Source organism: Aphis gossypii, chromosome 1, assembly GCF_020184175.1.
Source record: "Aphis gossypii isolate Hap1 chromosome 1, ASM2018417v2, whole genome shotgun sequence".
NCBI classification, from domain to species: domain Eukaryota; kingdom Metazoa; phylum Arthropoda; class Insecta; order Hemiptera; family Aphididae; genus Aphis; species Aphis gossypii.
Window position 1 is genome coordinate 30785947 of NC_065530.1, and position 26667 is coordinate 30812613.

Here is a 26667-nt window from a genome sequence, read left to right on the forward strand (position 1 = left end):
ATACAACATTGCTACAATTTAAACACTTGATGTTATTAAATTTTTAATTTTTAAAAATAAAATAAAATACTTAAGTATTAATATAAAAGTATAAATAAATTACTTCTTTTCCATTATTATGAAGAATTATCTTATTTTTTAAATCTTTCATATATTAATTAATGACTAAAAATCAATTTCTATGGATAACAATTTAGTTTTTAGTGTTTTTTAATAACAATCTCATACTTTATAATATTATACAGTAGATTGTATAAAAATGCCTCGGTATTTGCAAATATGAGGGCTTAATTTAAGGCATTTAATTAAATTATAGTTAATACAATTAAATGAAGAACCAAAATAAATGTTAATTTTCTTTAACATTGCAAAATATTGTTTGTTGGTATAGTGTTCATTAACAATAATAGTCTTCTAAATATTTTTAATAAATTATAATATTAACCTAAAACAAGCATATTTTGTATAATAAATGAGATTTTTTTCTTCATACACCATTACATTAGACAAACTAATTTTAAATATATCTTCTTTATTAATATTAAATGACTTATATGGCTTAATGTATGGTTCAAATAATTTGGTTCGATGAATATTAAAATTCTAAAATACTTTATATCTAAAAAACAATAAATTATAAATAAATAGTAAAAACAAGATAATTTCATATGCATACATATTTTTTTAATAAATAAATTAATAAATAGCAGATTTGGCACATGGAATACTTGAAAAAAATTGAATAAATACAATACTGATATTAATGATTTTATAATAAATTAATCATAAAATCAATGCTGGTATTTATGTAAAAAAAAAAGATGATATAAAAAGTTATGTAATAACTAATAAGAAATAATTTTTAAAAAACATTTGAAATTGGAATGAATATAAGTATACTAATATGTAATGTTTGGTAATTCAAAATTGTATTGAATGAATGTGTTTATCTATGTACTTTTCTTACCGATTATCAATAGATTTATCTACTTTGAAAAATGACAGAGTTCCCATGATTAGTGTGATTACCAATAAGATTAGTTGAACATACATTCCAAAATGATTACTGTAGAAGAAACTAATAGCAGCAGCTATTGACTAAAAAAAATAATGAAATTAAACATATTACTAATTTAATAATAATACAGAGTTAATTATTTATATACCACAATTAACTGGTCAACACAAAATACATACCTGCATAAATTTGAATAAAGCCATAGCTGGAGCACTATTTTCAGAATATCTCTGTCCTATCACATTGTAAATTTGGGTATTAAAACAACTGTCACCAAAACCCAAAAGAAAACTGCATAAAATTGCCAGGTACTGACTAAAACATTATTTAAATGTATATTTTAAAATAGTTATCTATGTTTAAATGAATAAACAAATGAATAATATTACTTAGGTTCAATAAATGATTTGGCGGTTGTATCACCAAATGGTGAATCATCTGGTAAATTTATAAATATTAAACCGTATGCAACAATATTTATAATAAAACCTAAAGCAACCACTGCTGAATGACTGAATCCTTTAGATTCAATGTTGTTATCAGAAGATTTTTTACCCAAAATGCTGAACAGAAAACCTCCTACAAAAAATTGGAATGTATTGTAATTGTTGAAGCAATATTCATATTGCTTTAACCTAAAATTTCGCCAACACCAATCAAGATTCCAGATAAGCCCACAAGCTGTTTACTGTTGGTCCCCATTGTTGTAGTAAACCCAATACTTGAACTATAGACACCACTATAAAATGACAAATGTAAACCTGCAAAAGAAATAAAAACAATTAGGTGACAAGCATATATTATACCTCTAAAAATAGTTTTTTGATAATTTTTCCACTTACCAGTAAAAAAAAAAGACATATTTAATAAGCACATGTCTTCAGTTAGAAAAAGGGTAAAAGAATTCTTTATTTCTTGAATAGGTGATAAAGTTTCTCCTCGTTCATTTTCAGTTCCTTCTGAACTTACAGGGGACCGTAAAAGTAAAAATAATAATGTACCCAAGAAACATACAGCTATGAGAACAGTGAAGACTAATGTTCTTGTTGATTCATCCAAATGATTTTTATCACGAAGTACAAAAAACACAAATGTATTTCCTAAAAACATACTAAAATCAAAAAAAAACTATAGTAGTATTTATAATATCAGTATAACTATTAAATAGTTAAAATACCTCATTTGCAATAATGCCCAAAATATTCCAGAGTTTCTGGACATAGTAGAAGAATCAGAATTCAAAGTTAAATACGCTCCTTGTCCTGTCCAAATAACTGAAGCACCAAAACCAATTATTGCAGACATAAAATAAAGTAAAAAGGTAGTTGGCCAAAGAAATGATACTAAAAACATTCTAAACAAAATTTTTGTGTTCAATAAAAATTTATTACAAGACACAATTATATTATTTGTAAGTAAGTACAAACGTGTAGCAGCATGATCCAATAAACATAGCTATTCTAGAACCTGCAAAACTGACAATCGATGGAGATATCCAATTACATAAAGCAAACACAACATAGATAATAGACAAACTGGTATATCCATCACCAGTAAATGATGGATAATCATTTTGTATACTTTTCAATATAGTTTTCTGAAAAAAAATAATTGGATTAATAAACATAAAACAACATTCAATAAACACAATTGGGGGGGGGGGGTTATGAAATATGTGTTCAAAAAGTAATCAACATTTTGTAACTTGTATTTTTCAATTATAACAGAGTAGTGTACCATGATTTTTTGTTTTAAGATTTGTGACAAAGCATATTCATCATCATTTCATTGCTTGTTGTAAATTTTCTACTAAAAACAGCACTTTAATTATACACCCAGTCTCCATAGGTTAATTGACAGTCATACCCCTGTATAACTTTTTCGTTTATGAAAATAAAAAATAAAAAGTCTTAAAAAGCTATCATTTGAAAATTGAGATTAAATTAAATAGAATTGTTGAGAGAGTTAAAATCTCAAATGATCTAGTTTTAGAAGTGTATTGCAATTTGACATAAGTGCATAATATCTAATGTGAATTTAGTAGGGGATAACAACTATATACATAACTATGATAACTATGTACATAAATCAATAAAAATGTTTTCTAAAATTACTTTTAAAACACACCTCATAGTTTATACATTTCATATAAAGTAACATTTCTTATTTTTGTCATCAATGCAGTGGCATAGCCAGGGGAGGGGCTGAAGGGGCTGCAGCCCTTCCCGAAATTTTAAGAAAATTAAAAAATTATTTTAATGGTCTATGAAAAACACTACAAGTCTTAAATTATATTTTACTGAATTTAAATTGTCATAGCTTTTTTTATTTGTTATATAGGTATTAATAATACTTTGGCATCAGCATGTTACACTTATGGAAGAACCTAGGTAAACCACCACTGTGAAAAAATTGATAGCCTCTCCCAAAAAAAAATCCTGGCTACGCCACTGTATCAATGCATATAGTTTATTTTTTTATTCGATACATGCTAATATAAAACCAGATATCTAGTATGTAAATACTATAATATAGTAAGAACTTAAATCAGTTAAATCTACATTATCAACATCCAATATTTCTAGTCTAAATTTTACAAATATTAAGGGTCATAGATTTCAAAATAAAATCTTATAGATTATGTAAAGAGTTGGTAGTTTATAAATTAATCTAGATGATAACTATAAAGCCATCTACACATGACATTTCAAGTTTTTGAAGCATATTATACTCAATTTAAAATTTAACTATAAATATTTTTTATGCTAAAAAAACATAAACTATTATAAATAACATATAATAACAACATATTTTAACATGTTAAAATATGTGCAAAATATTAAGATGAGTAATTAAGACTAAGAGGATGTCATAACCGCAAATAATATTATATTATTAACCTATCGAGAGATAGCATTATGATCCATCTTGTTTTGATAGTAAATTACAAATTTAAAAAATAAATAAATGACTTTGTAATAAAATTAAACACAACTATTAAAAAGACTTTGTACCCACATAATATGTTGTCTGCCTCTTACTAACGTACAATATAGCAAATTTCAGTTCAGTAGAATCCATTTTATGCTGTTTAGTATTATTTTGCTTTAAAAGTAGAGTATTATTAAATATAAAAGTAAGAATATTATATAGTCTATTTATAACCTAATGCAAATTTACTATATTGTACGTAATTAAGACAGAGATAATACATATGGTCTACGGATACTAAGTCTTCTTAATAATTATATTTAATTTTATTACAAAGACTTGTAAGTTATTAATTTATTTTTAAAACTTGTAATTTATCATCAAAACAAGATGGAACATAATACTATCTTTTGATAATTTGATAATATAATATCCATAACAACAATACACTTTTATGGCTCTTTTACATTAGATCACTCAGCAGCACAACTTTTAGATGTAACAATTTGTGGCAAAGGCAATTTATATCACTAGTGTCACTGTTTTTAGTATTTCTAATTAATAATTTTGGTTGTATGTAAAAACAATCCATATTTCCAGGACTTATACTGTCAGTAGAATTCCATCAAAGTGCTGTTAAGTGGCTTAATGTGAAAGATATCTCTAAATGTAAAAATTATTCTCAATCCTTAGAAAATATACTCAAAACTCAACGAGTAACAATATTAATATGAGTTTTTTACTTCAATATTTCCCATTGTTTGAAATGCAGTGAAAACAAACATGAAGGCCAAGCCTAAGAGGCTAACATTTAATAGCCTTTTATCCATTTTGTTTGATTTTTAATATTGATCGGCCGACTTGTTTTTTGAGTATCTGTAAATATTAATACAATATAATTAAATACATATATTTATTTTTGTTAAAAAAAAATAATTAAGATTAATGATAAGCATATTATTCATTATAGATACAAGGTACATATGACATAGAAGTATAACTAAGGGTTGGTAATCATCGGACTGCTTTAGGATAGAAAATTAGACCGTTAAATTATCTTATACTTTAACATGATTAATATGTACCTAGTTAATCTAATTTTAAGATATATATATTTATTTTGATAGGATTATTAAGTTTAAAGTTAATTAATATAGTTTATATTTAAATTATGCTAAAATATTATTATAATAAAAACTTTTAAAATAAATTATTTTCTTTATGTATTTAAATTAGGTAAATGGACTCCACTAGAAATTACTTGCTGACTTTTAGTATAAGTCATTATCAATAATCAATAAGAATGGTAAATTCAATATTATTGTCTATCTACCTAACAGACTTAATTCTACAGCAGCATATAGACATATGCTGAGACTAATTAGTTTAGTTAAAAAAACAATTAACATTATGTTTAAATGTATTTACCTCGTTAATAATTGATTTAAAAATTAATTAATAAAAAATATTAATTAGGTATTTTTTATACTTAGTAATCACTGGTATTCAGAGGCGTGTCTAGGACCAAAATTTAGGACAGGCCTTGTTATAATATATAAATATAATTTTAAAATGCTGCATATTTTGGGTATACTTAAAGGTTAGGCCTACCCGCTGGACACGCCTCTGCTGGTATTCATGGGTAATCTTTGGAAATCAAAGGTAATCATTGAAATCAGTAATCTGGTGTAAATACACAATTTCTGGCAGGTGTTTATCCCCCGTTATATTTACAGAAAACAGTTAGTTTATACAAAAGTAGTGTAGAAAGTGATTTTAAATTTGAAAATAGATAGTAACCAAACATTATAATATGATTTTTGTTTTTTCAATCCTTAGATTGGTTAAATTACTTTGATGTCTCTCCACTTATCCCTATCCATTACAGCTACTTTTAGTTCCTTATAGTTGGTTTTCCCTATATCGTCTATGATCTATTTCAAAAATAGTGTTCTTGGTTTACCTCTCCCAGCTTTTCCTTCTATTTTTCCTTCTATTATTGTCATCATCCATTCATTATTCCTCATAATATGATATAAAGTTATTTAACTCTATAGTAAAAAAAACAAAAAATGCTACAGGTAACAATCGATTATATGATATAGTACTTATAGGGAGGCGGAAAAAAAACCCAAAAAAATATATTATACGTAATATATTTACATTTATTTATAGATACATATTTTAAATAATATACACTGTAGAAAATAAAAATACTTTATTAAATTATTATAAATTATAATTAATTATCATTATTGTACAGTTAAGTTAATTTTAATTTTTTTAAGTATAGATATAGCCTACAAGATATTATTATTACAAGTAAATTATGTGATTTGGGTTGTTAAGGTAACACCAGTGTGTAGCTGAATTAACCTTATAATTCAACAAATAAGTTATATATTAAAATCATGTTGTATTAACTATTGATTGTTATCGTTTTGACACCATTTTATTATTGTCTCAAATGAGACAAATGTAATCAATGATTATTAATTAATCCTTAATAAATGTTGATTTTGCTTAAATAAGTGTAACTTTTTTATACCTAATAGTATTTCAACACCAAGCTTACTTCAGCAAAATCTCTACATTCAAATGTGTTTAATATTGACACGTTTTGTTGTTAATTTAATACAAGATTTCTATGTATGATAATTAACAATACAATCTATATTTTACACAATAATATTATACCCTGTCAATAAATTTCATTTTTATTGCCTAAATATATTATTATTTATTATTAAAAATATAATATATGATTGTAAATCCATTGTATAATCAACAATTAACCAGTTTATAAAATATTTCATAATATAAGATTACAATGATAGCACTTTTATTTTCTTGGGCTTTTTTTCCGAGGTGTATTTTTTAGTTTGGGTTTTTTTTCTGTGGCCATTTTTCCACGATTCAGTACTTACAATATAGAAGAAAAATAGTATAGAATATTATGTATTTTGTAATTTAATTAAAAACAACCTATCTAATATGGATAATCAACTAATTAGAATAATAATTTTTCATTATGAATTAAAATCAATGACAATATCATATATTAAGCAATGTAATAGCAAAATAAATTTAAGAATTTTTCATAAATAAATAAATTATCTAATTAAGTCTTATAATTTAGCACATTTATTACAATTTTTATAGTAAAGCTATTAAAAATAAACTTTTAAAAAATAATAAAAAAAATTAGCTTACTTAATTAATTAATTTAACCAGTATTTTAGTTTTACTACATATTATTTTAATCAACGCTAGATATAATAAGAAAGCATATAAAAAAATCTGAAATCGCAGAGAATTTTCTTTATTAAGTTAAATAAAATAGGTATATTTTAAAAATAATAAAAAAAGCAATTAATTTATTAAGGATCGGTAAGTGAACTATGTTGATTATATAATATATATATATATATACACATATATATCTTAAGATTAGTTATAATAGTCAATTATAGGAAATTTAACTAAAATTGAATGTCATCAACTTTAATATCACCATAAAATCAACCAGTTTTTACATACCTACCTATGCACTAATTTAAAAATGACTCAAGCTGCTTTAGTAAGTAAATAACAATTTCGAATGAGTAGATCATAAATAAGTAATTTTTAGTAACATTTCTTTCTAATACTGTTAAATGTAATCCATAAGACGATTATTTGTTTAGTATTTTACATGAAATAGGTATGTTCCAAACTTTAATCAGTAATAATTTTAACTACAATGCAACCTATATTTGAAAAAAAAAAAAGTTATTAGATACTTTTCTTTGTAAAACATTAAAAAGGAGAATATTTAACCTGAACTCGACGACGTGCTCCTTTACGTTCCGGACGGCTATTACATACTGTCAACTGACAAGTGTCAATACTCAATATGATAAAGATTAGAAAACACTGAACAGTAAACAGACAACTAATGACAAACAGCGAATGAAAGACGACACTACGGAGTGCGGACTACGGTCTACGGAGTAGAACTCAGTCAAAACTAGAAAGTGTAATAGCCAATAGGTAAATAATAATGAATATTATAACCGGTTATCGGTTTTGTATTTAAATAACAACACCATGGTCATAGTGTATAATAACATTATTATCTTTAATAATAATATTCTAAATATACTGATTACACAGTAAACGATAAGCAGGACACTGACTGATAATCCGTGTCCCGTGACGAGACTACGAATTAAAATATACTGGATACCCAACGAGTATTAATTTAATATTCGTGGACGAGACATTATATAATATGTTCATGGACGAGACTGACGCCGGATTATTTAATTTTATTAATCTACATTGTACAAACCGTGATAAGAAGAATTATTGGTTCCCAATTTTTAGCACATATGGTACTCAAACATCAAACGTGAAATACAATTACCTACGTTGTATGCAATATTACATTATAAATAATAATATCTACAGGTGTCACTGTGTCAGGTTACATTTACTGGATAAATCGTATATACTCTATATTCTATAATTTTAAATTACGATATTATTCATAGAAATAGTATCATACCCAGTGGCGTATTTAGGCACAGGCCTAAATTATAACGATTTTTTTTTACAAAATTACAAAAAGTATTTTTCATTTGATGAAATCAAATTTAACTAATTTTTCGTTCACTTAAAATTAAGTAGCTATCTACATGAACCTACTATATACACATACGAAACACAGTACGAACCAGTAGGTTAGCTGGTTAGGTTGAAAAAAAATTTAAAGTTTTAAATATAATTAATTTGTAAATTGCAAAAAAAGATATTACGTGTAACTAATTTAATGTTCATTAGAAATGTTTCTTTTATTAGGTTAGGTTATAATATTATAATATAACAAATTGTGTATTTAAATATGTTTTATAAGTAATTTTTAGAAAGGATGGGGGGGAGGCGGCGAATTGGGAAGTGCCTATAGGCGGAAAAACCTTAAATACGCCACTGATCATACCTATAAATTATAATGGTTTATTACTATACAAGTATGTACAATACATATATAACCACTAAACCACCAAATAAATGAAATTTTCGTTGACCAATCCGAGACGCCAAAAAACGAAGTTCGTCGTACCTACCATTATAATTATTAATTTATGTCATTAAATCATAATAACATAATATAACCAGGGCCAAATTTAGGGTTGTGGGGCTCCAGGGCGCACATAGGATTGAAATATAAGAATTTTTAGTTGATCTATGTACTTTGAAATTTAAAACTTTAAAATTATATTACTGATGGGTTATCATCAGTCATCATGCTATTAATTTCTTATTACATAAATTTTACTTATTGAACATAATTAATAAAGATTTAAAAAAATGTTAATACAATTAATAAGTAAATACAAGTAACCTTTTTAGTAATCTCTTTTAATTTTTTAATTTAGTACATCAAAACCATTGAATTTGAATAAGTTATTATTCTAGAAAAAATTTATTATTGTACGAAGGATACCTAAGCTTGATGAAAGTAACACTATCTAATTTATATAAATTACTTGTATGGAAAAAAAAATAGTATCAAACAAAACATTATTTTTAAACACTAGACATAAGACACTGAGTAATATTTTTGCCAGTAAATAATAAGCCATATTTCGAACGTAAATGTAATGTACAATAATTTATACAACACAAACGAAATAATACTAGTTGTGATATTTAAATAATTATTATGATTTACGACGCATCAATCAACACTGTAGTTGAATAATTTTATTTATAATTAAGTAGTAATGTTAGAAAATTACCAATCCCAATGGCCAATCAGGTGCTCGTTTAATCACACACTAATAGCGCCACTTGTCAAACTTTTAAAAAAAATAATATATTTTTTGCAAATTACTTGGAAAATGAAAAAAAAGGTCATTATTTTGTGGCCCCTACCAAAAAAAAAAAACTGTGTGTCAGAGTTTGTATCTGACGCCCAATATTGATGTGTTAACATCTTTTCCACCTTATTTTGGTCGGTTCAGATTTTCATGATTAATATTTTTTTTTCAAAAAAATTTTAAATTAGAAGCTGGTGGATTACGTCCAATAGTCGATGGAAATTGATGATCAAGATCTACATCAGCAGTTTTTACAACTATCACACATGCGTGGTTTAATGGACTATTGTCAGGCTGCTGATGAGCACCCGTCGATGGTATTGGCCGCAATTTGACAGCTTCTTCCGCAATACAGGCGCCTGCCATTTTTTTTCGCCGCTGTGAGAGTGCTATCACTGGGTATTTTTTTTTTAGGGTTAGTCTTATTTGTTGCGCGTTGACGTTCCCGATATGCCTTTACCCTTTCTATGCTAGTTTTCGCCATTATTTATTATTTATCAGTTTAATAGAGAAGATCTAATTCACGCAAGTCTGCCCTGGGTGAGTCTTGCTACGACAAAGTAGTGTAGAATACGTCTAATCCGCGCAAGTCTGTCCTTGGTGGGTCTTGCTACGGCAAAGTCGTATCGAATATTGAATGCTTTCGTGCTCCGCACTTGTATAAATATAGGCGTGGTCTCGCCCACTGCGTCGCTGTGATTAGTTATTGCTCGTGGTCACGTGGTGTCAATAACGCTGGTTGCTCTTGGCATTGGTTGTCGCTGCTCTCCAAGTCACGCCCACTGCGTCGCTGTGATTGGTCATTGCGCATGGTCAATGAATGTAATAATATTATTATTATTATATTATTGTGAATCAAGCTATAACACAACTTCCGTTACACTATTTTCGTGACATTGAATTTATACCAATTCACTCTAGACCCATTTTTGCACACATTATTTTTTTTTTTTTTGGGGGGGGATTGGCGCGTAAAGATGTTAACACATCTTCAGATCAATTCGGTATTTTGGTTCCAAACTCTCAAGTCTCTGCTTTGATGTTTTTTTTACTTGGCAATTTGTTACTTACTTTACTGGACAGTCCAATAATCCAATTACTTATTATATGTATGTATAAAAATTAACAATAAAAGTTTTTGTCGGAAGTAGATACACTGCTAATCATTTATCACCATTATATCTTCTAGATATAATATTTTCGGTATCGAATTTATTATTTGTAACTTCGGGTCTTTATAAGCAATAAGTAATATCAATAATATCATGAATATTTTCATCATTGACCAGTGGTAATATTAGCGTGGGGGAGAACTGAGAAACATAATGCTAAATGTGTTATTTTGGGGCACAACTTAGGCTTAACTGTCGTACTTACTGTTGTATTATATGTATGAATATTTTATAAGAGATGTTAGTACGTAAGAAATAAGTTAAGAAAAACTATAGATAATAAGTAAAACAGTAAAATTCAATAAGTTAAGCAATACTTAATTATTCACACAAATAGGTTAAAATAATAATTGTGCAATTCAGTGCCAGTAAACTTTATATTACAGTTAGCATAGTAAGCAAGATATAATAATAAGAAATGTAAATAAATTTGTTTAATAATTTACTAATCGGGTTAAAATAACAATTACATAATAATCATAGTGTCTATAATTGTAAATTTAACGTAGTAATAGAAAAATGTAGAACAATCGATAGTAATTCGATTGTAAGTGTAATATATAAGTGAGATGGCTAAGACAGCAAAGAGAGTCAGTGGTGGTGATCGTGTGACTCGATCACCACCGGACGTCGTGTTCAAACTTCAAATAAAGTATTTTGTGTTATTTTGTGTTTAACTTTATTTTGGTATACGTCCGAGTAATCGGCGTATACGACATTACTGAATTGGTTTGAAAAGTAGATTATCTTTTATGCCGGAGCACAAGAATTCCAATAACTGATGACTAATGAAAATTTAAACGTGATAATTCATAAGAAAAAAAGCCCTACTAAATTATGAAATTTTTAGTATGGGTTGCCATTTGAAAATCAAAAGTTGATGGTGGTTTACCTAATAAATATAACGGTGAAAATATTAAATAATTATATAATTCTAAAACAGCGTAGATCTAAAATTTTGAAAAAAAAAGTTTTAAATTAAGTGAACACTTTTGGAGATGAGTTCTCTGTTTTAATTGTAAATACTTCTTAAAACATTTTCTGTGTCACGTTTTATTTCAATGTTCACACTTATAAAACGGTTTGAAAAATTTTACTTTTTTGAAAAACATGAATCTTTTAAATAAATAAGGAAAAAAAAGTATTTTAACAAAATTGTGATTTTCTAATTCCATTTTTTTAAGCCGTTTGTAATTACAGTTTGTTTACTTGATTGACAATAAAGCACTTTATAATGTAATGTTGATTATATGACAAACTGTTTAAATAATAAATATAATATATTGAATCATCCTTAAATAACACGAGTTGCTAATGATTTCATTCATAAAATGTAACTATTATTATTATTATTTTTTTTTTATTTCAGCCTGATAATATCTTATTTGTTAAAACGATTATTTACATTAATTATCCTTATTTTGTTAGGAATATAAAAACGTTAAAAATTTTCATTATTTGATTTAGGTTTTTTTTAATAAATGTCAAAATGCTATAATAAGTGAATAGATAGAAATGGAACGGATTTAAAAAAATTAATTATGTATAAAATATATTGTATGTATAGAAATTTATTAATAGAATAGTAAATTAAAATAATTAAGGAAGTATAAATAATTATATAATTTTGAAACTTTTTATCGAATAAAATAATAAATAGTCAAATATTAGAATTTTTAATATATAAAATAAACAATGCTAGTGAAACACAATTAATTCATATGATAAAAAAAAATATCAGTTATATAGGGGTTCGCCCGTTAAGGGGATTGGTGACGGTGATTTCCTGTCTTTGTCTAACACACGCGCAACATAAGAATTCAGACTTTTTTTTTGTCCAACGTACCGATTGATACAGTAAAGCGATAAGAATTCTGAAAACAGATTTGAATTCGTTGTCAAGTCTACTTGAGAACGGCCAGTCCACGTTTTTATATTAAAATATAACTTTTTAAATAATTGAAATATGAAAATTTTTTAATTACTCGTTTGTAATATAATAATTTTAAGATTTTGGCAGATAATATCAAAAATGTGGACTGGCCGTTCTCGAGTAGACTTGACGACGAATTCAAATCTGTTTTCAGAATTCGTATCGCTTTACTGTATCAATTGGTACGTTGGACAAAAAACACGTCTGAATTCTTATGTTGCGCGTGTGTTAGACAAAGACAGGCAATCACCGTCACCAATCCCCTTAATAAATAAAATACATAAATCAATAGGTAAATAAAACATAAATGTATAAAAATAATTATGTATATGACAGGTTATTTTTTAAATCTAACTAGACCCAGCAGTGGGGGATTTACGGGGGGCACGCACTTGTAATAGAGATCAAATATTGAGGCCCACTGGTTTTAAGAAAAATCGACACATGGCGCGCTGCGGTCATCCGCACGTTTTCGTGAAGCATACTGTAGTATAAGGCACTATAAGCATTGATTAAATATACATATTATACATAAATATACATTTGTATATTTAATCAATGCTATAAGCTAAGTCATTTCATTGGTACTTTCACAGCCACAATCTTCTAGACCGTGTTCACAGCTATTCAGCTAATGAGCGGAATTCCTATATGATCAGTATTTTGTAATAAGTGTAATAGAAAAAGATATCAAAAAATTGTTTTAATAATGTACATGAACTCACAAGAAATTATACACAAACAATTATCGACACCCCTTTTTGTATCTATAAGTCTATAATCCATGTTCATACAATCAAACAGCATTTATAATAAATAATTCAACCTCTAGAATTTAGATATAAATATAATTATAACAATACTAACAATAATATTATAACATTAACTAAAAAGTAATAATTCAGCGCACACACAATATAATGCTTCAATGCCTAATATGCTCAATAAATAATCACACTGTACCTATTACCTACATAAATGTTACTTTAAAAGTTACGATTATATCTTTTATATTATATCATACTCGCCCTAAATCATTAGGTACTTTTTTTTTGAATAAAAAGGTAATTCACCCAAATGCATGACGTCCAAAATGTTTATATTATATTTCCGAGTCCCTAACCGCTGCATAACATGTGTGTAAATATATCTATAGTTGGAAAATGTTTAAAGCGGTTCAATTATATTAATAATCAAATAATGTGCCTAACTATTTTTACAATAAAATTATTAAAGTTATTTTTAAGGTAATAATTATTAATTATTACTTATTACCAACGTAAAACAATTATTTGACAATCCATATTAATGATTCAATAAAAATATTATTGTCGCTGTTACAGACCATGAAGATGTTCTATATTTATTTTAGTGAAAGCAGCGATTAATAGTAACCTACTATACAGCAGAGCGTTACTCACTTGACCACTCATTTTTTTTTAAATTAATCTCTTTAATTTCAATTAAAAATCATTTTCTGAAGTTAATTTTTTTTTAATAATTTCAAATTTAATTTTATTTGTTATAATTAAAACATTTTTAATTTTAATTTGAATAAATATATAACATTGTTGTTTAAATATTATATTGATTATAACTTATAATTTAATTTAACATTAAAATACATTTTCAAGAAATAATCAAAGTTTATGATATAATAGTACAAAAGATAATTGTTAGTATAGATTCTCATTATTTGGTTCAAGCGATGCATAATAGAGTGAGGAATTCCATGACTACTATACTTTAAATATATTATAAAGCAATTCTATAATTAAATTTTTCCATCTTTTCTATCTCCAAAAGAAAAACCTGCAAAAATATATTAATTTAACATGAAAAACTTGAATATGACTCGAGTTCCTCGGATCTGGTTAATCCGAAATACGCGTGATAATCTGAACGGGATTAAGAATTTTCGCATCGTTATGCATTTATATATTTTTTTTATTTAAATGATTTATACTTTTATCATGTTTAGATTTATTTTTCATTATCATGCTCAATAATAATAAATTAATATAATTGATATTTTAGGAGTAAGGAGTGTAATTTAATATAATAATAATAATGTAAACTGTTATATTGAATTTGTTGACTTTTCGGATAAAAATTAATTTTTAAGTTTAAATTGCAAGAAAATTGATTTATTTTTTATCATAAATTTATTTATATTCACAAACCCGTTCGGATTAATAAGAACTCACTGTACAATATGTACATCTTTTATACAATTATTTAAAAGACAAATATGTGAAATTGGAAAATATTGTAATGTATAAATAGGTACTACCCTATTATTTATTATTTTGAAAAATAAAACTTAGCTTACTATAGTCGATTTTAACCTTTCATTTGAAAATTTTACTGGCCCTATATTAAATGTTAAAAATTATGATTAGAAACATAATTCATCAATAAGGTGGCTTAGTAGTTTCATTCATGAAGCCAACAACGCCAACAAACTCAACCAAGGTAGCCAGCTATGCAGTTGAGCCTTCCAAGGCACAGTAATTCGAGACTACGGCATTACTACAGAAGATGTTTAAAATATAAGTGTTGGAAAAATTTACGGAGGTGGTCTATTCGCAGTAATTGCAGAGGCGTGTCTAGGACCAAAATTTAGGACAGGCCTGGTTATAAAAATAATTTGTATAGTCAACACATTTGTGTGCTTGTATAAATATAATTTTAAAATGCATATGTTGGGTATACTTAAAGGTTAAAAATCAGGGTAGGCCCGGGCCTACCAGGCCTACCTGCTGAACACGCCTCTGAGTAATTGTAGTCCCAGTAGATACGGCTAAAAACTCTGTTCTGCTGGACGTCTTATAATTGGATTGGTTTAATGCAAGATGAAAGAAAAAGAGAATCAGGTGTAGGGTTTCAGGTGTTTTATTTTTCGTCACGAATCTAAAAGCTGCATAGGTCCAGGCAGGGGATCTGTAAACGGTACAGCAAGAAAGGTCACTTTGTGATGAACTGCATTGCTAATTCAAGATTAGAAGAACAGTTCAACAAATTGTTAATAGTATTGCAGACTCAAATGAGGAGAAGCTTAATACATGTCCAATGGAAACTGATGGTGATAGTTTGTCTTCAGCACAATAATTCAAATTCTTAAATAAATATTGTAGCAATCCTGCAACGTAAGACCTTATGATACTAATTGAGAAGGATTTAAAGTTCATGTCTAAAAGAAAGATAATTTAGATGGGTCAAATATGGGTCTTTAGTATATACAGCTAGTAGTGGTCCTCTAAATCTAGCTTATAAGCATTGACAAGTTCAACAACTTCCTAAGCCAAATTCAAGTGAGTATACTGGGGCGAGTCAGAGCTTCATAGCTGCAGATGATTTAAGTTCTAAGTCGGGAAGCTATAGTAGCTCGACAGCAGACGTAATAAAAGGATCCTACTGGGACATATTATTACGTTGTAATAATAATATCTAATTACGAAATTAGATATCCAACGTGTAATCTGGAAGGTTAGCCAAATGTTGTGAGGTGAAATCCATTTAATTATATCGATATGGCGTTCCTAAGGTAACACTTAGTCGATGAAATGTGTGGTTAGAAGGTCCTTGAAGAGGAGTTTTTAAGTCTCCACAAATACTATAAAAGGAAAAAAAAAAATAATTGAAACTGTTGGAAGAAAACCCAATTTAGGGATAATTTCAGGTTCAATCCTTCTCCAAAAATTGGTTATCAGGTCAATTCTCTGGAACATCATGTATGGCACCATACTCCATTTTGACCTAAAATTCAATAATCCGAGGTGCTCCTCATCGCTTTTACAGCGATATAACAGCGACAGGCTAGAATAAACAAATGATAGAATCAACAAGAAACATGGTGCTAGGGACGGTGACGGATTAGAAGAGTACAATAAGCTCACAAAACAAAAGCTGTTATGTTTACAACGCAGAGAGGATATTACGTATACTCCTTATAATCAATGAAAATAGTGGAACTTGAGGAGCATAGGTATAAGTACTGATGTGTGGAGCTTTGCCGCAAACTAAGATACATGCTACATATTTGAGTGGCGGCATTAAAAGCCGAAGTGACGGTGGATGCTCTTGAAAGAATCCTTCCAAATGTTGATGAAGTAAGACTTTTGGTAACGGTGGGATAAACCTGCAATTATTATATGAGATTCTAATATAGGCGAGCGCACTGGTATTCAAGAACAATGTTAAATTGTTAATGCAGTGGAAGGAGTACAGAGAAATATAGTTATGAGGATGATGATGAAATACTGAACGGTCTCCAACGAAGTTAGATTAGAGATAAGAAGCCTTTTAATATACATAAAGGAAGAAATGCTTTAGCAAAGCATTCAATTATGTATTTTAATAATGTGATGTGCAATAAACCATACGGATACAAAAGGAGGACGGTCCACGGCAGACTAAGTGCCCCCTCATGTAGCCCATATAATGATTCAGAAAAACAAAAAAGGTATGTATCGTAATAATATATTGTAGTAATATTTTTTTTTCAATATTGAATAGAATCTGATTTGTGTGAAATTTTTTTAGTGTTTGATCCTTTAAATAAATTTATTTAGTTGAAACAACATTGTATTATATAAATTAAATAATATTGTACACATAATATTTAAGCCTGAATACTTACAATCATTAGGGATCAGTCTTAGTTTTATCATTTCTTCGGTCCATATATTTTCATGTAATGGAATATATCCTTAAAATATTTTAACAACATATTTATATCAAAAAATGAAAATAATTTGTGTGAGAGGAAAGCATGCAATTTATATTAATTGGTTATTGATCTGTTTAACTAATACATAGCAATTTTTTTTTTCAATTATATCGATATTGACTTAAGGATCCGAAGAAGATTTCTGTTTTTGCAGTAGGTCCTAATATAATGTTAGCTTAATATTGTCATTTCCAGTTTTATCAATAACTCTACCTGTTAATTACACACATCGTCACTTTTTTAAATTTATGAGTAACAAACCACTCACATTAAAAAAAAAACACCGCGTTCATATCGATTTAGGTTTGATGATAACTGTTTATAAGAGTTATAATAAATTGACGTATGAAATAGTAAGCAAATTAAATACTAGTGTATTAACTATATATATATTATGTATATCATACAGCCACCAGTATATTTCAGGTTGATTTGGTTATTAGGAGTAATTTATTTATGTGAAAATCAAACTAGGACTGTCAATTTGCAGATTGTGACAAATTGAACAAAGCGCGTCGGAGCGAGTATTTTGTAAATTAAAAAGTTTAAATTTGACATCTATGTTTGAGTCAACTTGAGCGTAATTTGTATTTGACTCGGCAATATTATTCAACAATTTTTCGTAATAAAATAATAAACAAATAACATATAATTACAATTTAACATGATATAAAGTATGACTGTATTAAATAATTACCTAGTATTTGTAATCTCAAAGAATATATGGAATACATTGTTTCATGATACAATGGTATGGCTGAAAAATATAATACTAATTAAATAAAAATGTTTACTTTATTACTTTCTCGATTTATAAAATATATCTTATATTCTGATGTCCTAGGTATTACCATACGAATCGAAAATCATTATTTATGTCTTTGATAATATTTAATAGGTAGAAAGCGTATAAACATTTAAATTGAATAGTTATTATGTGGAAATCATAAAGTTTTATCTGAGTTGAATTGAATTGCTTCACAAAAATTTGACATACCAAATGTTATTGAATGAATTATTATAAGGAAATATATTATAACTTGATTTTGATTGTATATTAGACAGATTATAATTGAAATTGTAAAACATATGATGTCGGTACGTGTTTGAAAGACTAAAGAAATAATAATATAGTTAAATAATTTGACTTACGTTTTCGTAATATTTTGTATTCATCAATAGTAATCGGATCTGAAAGTAGATAATAATTATATTCAAGCTGACAACTAACGATACATAAATGTACTTACTAAATAACAATGACAAGATTAAAAAAAAGTATAACATTCATATTTATTTCATACAATATTATACTAGCTCCTATTAGATCATATGATTTAAGACTAACTCAATAATAAAAATTATGATATAAGTTCGGTTAAATAAATATACAATAAAAATATAACACTACATTTTGCTATTTTATTTTAAATACCTACACAACGGTAGATATTTAACCAAGTATCTATATAATGTAATAATTTCATAATATCAACGAAAATGTTGTGTCTACTTCGTACAATAGTATTAATAATTATGGATATGTTTTTAAAATTCGTCGTCTTAAGGGCCGAGCATCGTAGCAGAACAAAAATCATAACATAAAGAAAAAAAATGTGATGTTAAGTATTATGGCACAAAAATACCATTGTGTGATTTTGTTTTTGTTTTTATTGCTTAGGTTAGGTAACATCATTTTTAATGGCGGATTGAATATAAGTTATATAATACATTTGATGTCTAGAATGTATTGAAATTATTGTTTTCCACACTAAGATATTGCAATTTTAAATGAAACGATTTGTACATTAAGTTTAATCTTAAATTATATTAAGTTAAAAACGTTAAAATTGTTTTTTTTACTTACTGGCAAGATATAAATCATAGAGATCTTTATTATTTACAACTATAATAATTTATAAATATAACTGTTAGACACAAATAATTTTAAACATGTGTAGTATTATAGGTGTACTAAATATTGATTATTGTTATCGAAAAGTTAATTTACAACTTTTAACAATAAAGTGCTGTCGTTATAATAAATGTAACGAGAATGTTTGATTTTAAAGATATATCAGAGCATAGTCCATATTTTCGAATCAATTCAGCCTTCAATAGATTGGCTTTAATAGTCCAAGCAATTATAGCTATATGAATTTTACCAGACATAACATAATAACTTATTTTTTAAAACGCGTGTTAAAGAAAAAGATAAAAAAACAAATCTAGTTAAAGGAGTCCACTGAAATTCAGATTCCTATTCTTTTTCTGTTATTTATAATCGTATAGAGGTATAAAACAATCATTCTAATTTCTAAGTCGTAGCAAGGCCGCCCGCAGAAATTTTTCTCGGGGGGGAAACAATACACTTATCATAAATTCTGTTTTTTATTTTTTTTATATTTAAACAAATTATCCTAAAGAGCGGGGGGGCCGTGGCCCCCCCCTGGCCCCCCTCTGCGGGCGGCCTTGAGTCGTAGTGAATTAATGCTATTTGAAGTACACAGAAGTAGTGAACTGAAAAATAGTTTTGTTGTACGTTTAATAAAATCTAGTAATTCTAGACCCTTACCAATGATCGTGCTCGATCTTTAGTCAAATGTTATGTTAATGATTTACTTACGTGGACCTTCTATTATGTACAAATAAAATAACATAAAAATTAATTTATTACCATTAATGTATTTTAGTTTGATGGAATACATTTGTAAATTGTAATTTATGAAAATCATCATATTAACAAGTAATACCTATAATCTTTCAAGAATAGTAAGTTCATAAGTCTCAGAACGTTGTTAAAAACAAACAAAAAATATTATATATATTTTAAATAACTAATTTATGGATATATATTATCTATTACATAAACACTACATAAGTATGTTGATAATAATTCACTTACCTAAGCTTACTGTACACAATTATTTAAAAAAGATTAATGTTGTTATATTTTTTTTTTATAGGTATATCTCTCTTATATCATATATGATTAAATGGAATAAAAATATTCATTTATTTAAAAACGGACCCCAATCCTGTACATTATCTTTCATATTCGATGTATTCAATAATAATAAATTTCAAGTTGTCAAATAGGTGTATATAAAATACGTAGTAAATTAACAGATAGGTATCACGAATCCTCATAGGCAATGTGCAGTGTGCATTGTACATCATCTTATAACTTGATCGGTTTTTTTAATGTTTTCACTTATCAGTTTATCAACTAAGTATATTATATACAATTATTTATACAGGAGTTAAACTAAAATAATAAAGGCTTCCTAAATCTACGGCTTGCTTTTAGAATTACCCAAGTCAACTTAACAATGAAAAAGAAAATAGAAAATGTATATTTTCTGTGAAACATCTTTAATCAAAAAATATGGTTAAAACATATAAAGTCGGACACAATAAACAACTTGCACGTGTATACAACTTCCCAAAATTTGACTATTTTATTTAAAAATCTATTCAAAATGTTTTTATTTTTGACATGACTAAGTTTAAATTTACTTACGTAGATATTTCACTGTAAAATTAGATTTAAATCAGTAATGTTATATTATGATTGTTATTATCATAATAGCTAACAAAGTTAAGCCAAATACATAATTTAAAAAGTTAACTTGTTTGATATTACAATAATAATAGGGTAAGTGATAGATATAGTTACTAGGTATATAGTTAGAAATTTGTTGTCAGTATTTCTTATGTTATATTACATAAAATTAATGTTGTTTTTAGAAATAATTAAAAAATTGTGAATTGAGTGTCAAATTGTGTGTTATATTATCGATGCTAAGGTAAGGGGATACGAAAAATGGCATATGATCTCTATCGTACTGCGACCTGCAGCCTGTCTATAATGTAAAATAGGCAATGGTTTTCAACCTGCGAAGTTGTGTATTATTTATAAATTTTGAAATTGCTCACCAAGTGTTTTTAGAATTTAGACAACACATTATTAGACGATTTTACCACTGGGATAGCGACTCGACGATCACACGCCAGTTTTTCGAGTTTTCGTATCCCCGACTATAATAGCATGCCATTCAATATCTGTAAATACTAAATACCTATTCAAATGTACTCCAAAAGTAGTTAAATTACCCAGTTTAGAAAGATTTTTTGAATGCGTTTTCTATTATCTTAAAATCAAAATAATCATAGCCTACTTACACTACCCTATGTCTGTTAATTATTATTTTTTTATTTAGTTATATGGACTAATGAATATACAATTGATAGAAAAAAATATGATATTTCTCCTAATTAAATTTAAATGTAATAATGTATGTTATTTATAATTAAACTATTTTAACATCCATTTTTCGATTTCTTAATGTTTACTTAATAGTCCAATGTTTATTAATTTATTATTAATTTCATTTTTTTTTTCAAATGTCAAATGTCCTACTTTCTTAGTGGTAACTATTAATAGGGAGTCAAGTATCAACATACTTCTTATTTCTGATTGTTTAACAAAATCATCGTAGTTATCGAATCCTGCAAAAACTGTAACATATAAAATTAAATTGAACACAAATACAAAACACATGTTTACAAGGAAAGCATAATATCATTAATATATTTTATAAGTGTATTTTCATTTATTTATATAAGTTGAATAATCTATAATCTTTAAAACTATTAAATATACTATTTAATATCTTAAATTACCTAAGTAGTGTCAATAATATACATTTCAATTCTCAATGGATGAGATGTGACCTACACTCTCGTACCTCTGGTTGTTAGATATTTTTTTGTTATACAACTGTATTAAATGACTTAATGTTATTTATTTTTTAAATTAACATTTTTACTTAGCTATGTCACCACTATTATTCTTATATATGATAAAATTTATATCTTTTATCGTAAAAAAAAATAAACGCTAAAATGTCTTTGACCAACTCGTAAATACAATAAAGAATACAGCATTTTTGATCAAAAGTACATTTGATAGATTATTATATATTTTATATTTATTTTATAAAATGGATGTGAGATGTTTCGTTATTATAATTTATATTGGTTTGATCTTTTCTCAAGGTAATGTGTTGAATTAAACGTGTTAAGCTATATATACGTATATATATATCATATCTGTTACTATAAATTGAATAATACTACCTTAAAAATCATAATTTATGTAATATTAACATTTATTAGTATTTACTACTTAATATTGTTAAATTGTGTTTTTTGAATGATTAAATGCACTCTCATTAGTCTTACTATTAACATCTTCAAATCCAAATACTATTGGATTAATTTCATTTATGGAAGGTTTTTAGATTTGAGTTTTAGACTGCTTTTCTTTTTAGTTGAGTAGAGTCGAATTAAACAATCAATTTTTTTGTAACATTGATGTACTTATTTAACTGGCGTAAGTTTTATTTTTTCTCATTTTTTTCATGAAAGTAATAACTTCACTTAATTTTTTCTATCTGCATTCTATTTTGATCATTTAATGAATTTGTTTCACTAACGCCCAAAATAATTTCTGCTTGATATTTTATTTTAAAATTTTGATTGGTTTTATGGTGATCTGTATAAGTGTTAATATTTGTTAAGATTTTCTGTTCTTTAAGGTTTGTTTCTTTATAAAAAAATATTAATTTCGGTCAAATGCTTATAAAAATTAAGGGCACAAACATGTATATGCTTATAAATATTTGCTTTGATGACATTGTCAATACAAGAATAATGGTGAGTATGAATATAAATTTTGCGTAAGTAGCTAAGAGTTGAAAATGTAATACAAGATTTTTCATAAGTTTAGCTTACACTAATTATAAAAGAACTTAAATTTTGGTGTATTCAGAACCATTAAAAAACATAAATCACCTTTTTCACCAACCACTGGAAATTATATCCTAGGCTGACTAATCATCTTCGTTCAGAATCGTTTTTCATATACAACGATACCTATCATTGAATTAAAATTTAACACTCATATAATATATAAAAGTGATCCACAGTCCACACGGCACCTAATGTACAGCAGAGCGGTACCCACTTACCGCTTTTTTGATATAATACTATTGGAAACGATTTGATAGTGAGTGTATCATGTACCCTTTCTCATTTTCCATTTTTTAAATTTATTCTAGATTGATTGTTTCAATGTTGTTATGACTTAGACGAACTTTTTGAGTTTTTTCAACTGGAAAATAATTTTGATAATTTGATCAATTGCTTGTCATAATAGTAAATTTTAATGAGAGATTTTTTGTTTCACTTTTTTCTATTCCAAATATAATATATGCTTCAATATTTTATAAAACTATTCCAAATACATATTCGTATTTATCCTAAAATAATAAGCCCAACATTCTTACCGCCTTGAATAATATTTTTCAAAGTACACTATTAGTATCATCATCATTCATCAAATCTCGTATGAAATTTTTGAGGTCACTATAACATTGTTCTATATATAATATGTGGTTTGTAAAAAAATTCTTAATGTTTTGTAAACAAGTGATTTTTTCAGGTCCACCACTAATTTTACATAGAATTGTCTCCAGTTTTTATCGACATACTATGTATACAATAGTCTGTGTTCAACAGATCTCATAACAGCAAACTATGCATTATAGAACGCGTGTTTCATAAATACATATCATTAATATAACATAATATCTAAAAATTTGGCAGTAGTATTATTCAATATATGATCACAGATTTGGTATATACTCGATATAACTATTGATTGATAACGCAGCCAACAAATTTGCTCCAACTAAAAGCTTGTCTTAACAATACCACAAGTCACAACGTAAAACTCAACGAGGAACACAATGGCTATACCGTTAAAGAATAAAAACAACAAATTCACTATAACCACAACGACGCTGATTGGCAATTAAAACCTATAATGAGTGAAAATTTTTATGTTAGGCAACAACAGTTGCGTGAACTATACTCACCAGAATCGATTATAAAATACACGAAAAACATGGTGTAAGAGCAGTAGCCAAAAAGAGGAAAACGAAAAAGTACATCGTAACAGTGCTACGTGAGAAAAAGAATAGAACAATACGAAAACGGACAATGTTAATAATAACATTTGAACACGGAATGTCAGTTTTGCTAATATAATAACATGAAAGAAATAAAAAGAAATATTAGGTGACAAGACCATTTGAATTAGCACTGAAAAAGTAATATTTTCACACACGCATTGGGCGGTCAGGCAGTACACAACAACTACAAGTTGATGGCATCGTTGAACGCGCTTCACTGATTTGTGATTAAAACCACTACAGACAACAAAAACATAATTTAAACATATAAAACATAGAATTACATCATAGAGCAAAGAGCAAACAAACTATTAATATACAAGAACAACAAAGTTGATTTGTATACATTATTTTTTAATAAATTAATAAATCTGAAAATAACATTAATACAACATTTATACCTATTTACTATTGTTTTCTAAACAAATAAAAAATATCATGTTTTACATCCATACGATAGTAGAATAATATTGTACTTATTATTTTCACCGTTAATAATTTTAAAGAAACTTAACATTCTATACAATATATTAATTTCTTTTATAATTTGTTTGGATTTTCTTTAAAACTTTTAAAGAGCTTAATAACAATTTCGTATTAATAATAATTGATATGTTAAAATTTAATAGCATTTTAAGCTATTAAAAATCAAATATTTACGAATAAACAACTTACTCTCAAGCATAGGTGTGTAATATTCCATTGTATCAAATAGGAAGTTATCTGAAAAAAAAAATGGTTTATGATATTTTACAAAATAAAGTGATAATATTCTAGAGATAAGATTGCTAAGGATGCCAAACAATAAATTCATAGTCGAAGATCGAGTGTATCAAGCAGAGGTAGTGAGTTCTCAAGACAGTCGGAAGAAATTAAGGGAGTTATGATTTACGTTACGTTTAATGCGTTCAAATATCTTGAGGACTCTTCGAACAGTAATATTAACGTGAAAGCATCACGTTCGAAGCGAAGAAAAGTGTGAAATAGATTTAAAAATAATAATTCTTACCAAGGATTTTAAAATGTTAACACGTTGTAGGGTGATATTTCGTGTTTTTTCGGAACGCTACGTTCGCTTGTGGGTTCAATGTGCTATTTTTGTTTGGCGACCGCGATGGAGTGTCGAACAAAACAACCACATCAACGCGGCTTATTGTAAATTTTAAATTATTTGAACTCATCGGCGGTTAATACTGAAATAATGTGACGCTCTTGTCGGCAGCGACGCGTCAGACCGCGCCCTACTATGCGCAATTGATACGATTTATTTTGAACAGATTATAGTTATAGTATTTTGACTTTGATTTTATGACAGAATGATTACTAAGAAAAAATCCTAAGTCAAACCTAATCTAACCTCCGTCTATTTTTTATATTCTAAATCAGCAAGAGATGAATGAAGTAGCTGTCGTCCAAGACTAGTTTTGTCTTGCGCGCGATTTGGAGACGATCAAGAAGCATTTTCTCATTCTTAAACGAATCATGGTAGTTTCGGAGACAACTAAATGCGTCATATTTAGTTAAACAGATCATTTTTAAAGGCATTAGTTTCCGTGAACTTATACCTACCACCCACGTGAACAGCTTAAAATTATTAGCTGAGGGCAAATAAATGGAATTCAGTACTTATGATACTGAAGTACTGTTATCAGCTATTATTTAGACAACGGTAATTGAACTCGATTCTGGTACATAGTAGACGATAACGTAGAAGACACATTTTTTACAATCAAAAGTTATTCAGAAGAGTTGTGAAGTACCTAAACCTGGAAGTATGAGTTTAATAGGTGGAGATTTTAATATCAAGATTGTTTAATCTATTCGTCAAGGTTTATAATTCAGTGGAAAGCGTACCGTTTTTCTCCCAAAATTTAGATACTTCATCATTTTGTGTTGTAAGGCAACTATGAAGTTTTTCGAATTGTATTGTTTAGATGGTTTGAATGCTTAATATGAATTGCATTCAGTTACTGTTTG

At 27.1% G+C, this 26667-nt stretch overlaps 3 protein-coding genes across 5 annotated transcripts in view; all 3 read right to left on the minus strand.

Moving 5' to 3' along the window:
- Window positions 1-512: 512 nt before the first annotated feature.
- Window positions 513-8083, minus strand: LOC114131518 (UNC93-like protein MFSD11). Its single transcript, XM_027996756.2, has 10 exons — window positions 7769-8083; window positions 4693-4825; window positions 2446-2615; window positions 2196-2372; window positions 1861-2129; window positions 1654-1779; window positions 1408-1597; window positions 1198-1333; window positions 968-1098; window positions 513-619 (listed from the first exon to the last, which is right to left on the minus strand). Exons 2-10 carry the CDS (start codon window positions 4777-4779, stop codon window positions 604-606), a joined length of 1302 nt encoding a protein of 433 aa, XP_027852557.1. The 5' UTR covers window positions 4780-4825; window positions 7769-8083; the 3' UTR covers window positions 513-603.
- A 6318-nt stretch (window positions 8084-14401) lies between these two features.
- Window positions 14402-20444, minus strand: LOC126549116 (uncharacterized). Of its 3 annotated transcripts, none has more exons than XM_050197582.1 (7): window positions 20277-20387; window positions 19518-19556; window positions 18803-18841; window positions 18348-18407; window positions 17561-17629; window positions 15251-15291; window positions 14402-14730 (listed from the first exon to the last, which is right to left on the minus strand). In XM_050197582.1, the coding sequence occupies exons 1-7, from the start codon at window positions 20383-20385 to the stop codon at window positions 14674-14676; spliced, it is 414 nt and encodes a 137-aa protein (XP_050053539.1). In that variant the 5' UTR covers window positions 20386-20387; the 3' UTR covers window positions 14402-14673. The 3 variants fall into 3 exon arrangements, 2 of the variants coding, with proteins under 2 accessions (XP_050053539.1, XP_050053540.1); XR_007603272.1 differs by lacking the exons at window positions 14402-14730; window positions 15251-15291 and adding exons at window positions 15299-16737; window positions 16818-17059 and having other exon boundaries at window positions 20277-20444; XM_050197583.1 differs by lacking the exons at window positions 14402-14730; window positions 15251-15291 and adding an exon at window positions 15299-17059 and having other exon boundaries at window positions 20277-20444.
- A 649-nt stretch (window positions 20445-21093) lies between these two features.
- LOC114131530 (uncharacterized) overlaps window positions 21094-26667 on the minus strand; it is a 39151-nt gene continuing 33577 nt past the window's right edge. Inside the window, exons 13-15 of the mRNA XM_050197580.1 lie at window positions 25366-25413; window positions 22118-22171; window positions 21094-21185 (exon numbers count right to left, since the gene is read on the minus strand). Of these exons, the coding sequence (XP_050053537.1) occupies window positions 21166-21185; window positions 22118-22171; window positions 25366-25413 (122 nt within the window). The 3' untranslated portion in view covers window positions 21094-21165. The remainder of the gene's footprint in view (window positions 21186-22117; window positions 22172-25365; window positions 25414-26667) is intronic.

Coding starts and splice junctions, on each gene's coding strand:
- LOC114131518 (XM_027996756.2), bottom strand. CDS start 4,779: ATGGATAAAAGGCTATTAAATGTTAGCCTCTTAGGCTTGGCCTTCATG. Junction 1,334..1,407: donor AAATCATTTATTGAACCTAA/GTAATATTATTC, acceptor ATAATGTTTTAG/TCAGTACCTGGCAATTTTAT. Junction 1,099..1,197: donor CTTTATTCAAATTTATGCAG/GTATGTATTTTG, acceptor TATTTTTTTTAG/TCAATAGCTGCTGCTATTAG.
- LOC126549116 (XM_050197582.1), bottom strand. CDS start 20,385: ATGATTTTCATAAATTACAATTTACAAATGTATTCCATCAAACTAAAA. Junction 19,557..20,276: donor GTACATAATAGAAGGTCCAC/GTAAGTAAATCA, acceptor AAATTATTATAG/TTGTAAATAATAAAGATCTC. Junction 14,731..15,250: donor AAAGGTTAAAATCGACTATA/GTAAGCTAAGTT, acceptor ATATTTTTGCAG/GTTTTTCTTTTGGAGATAGA.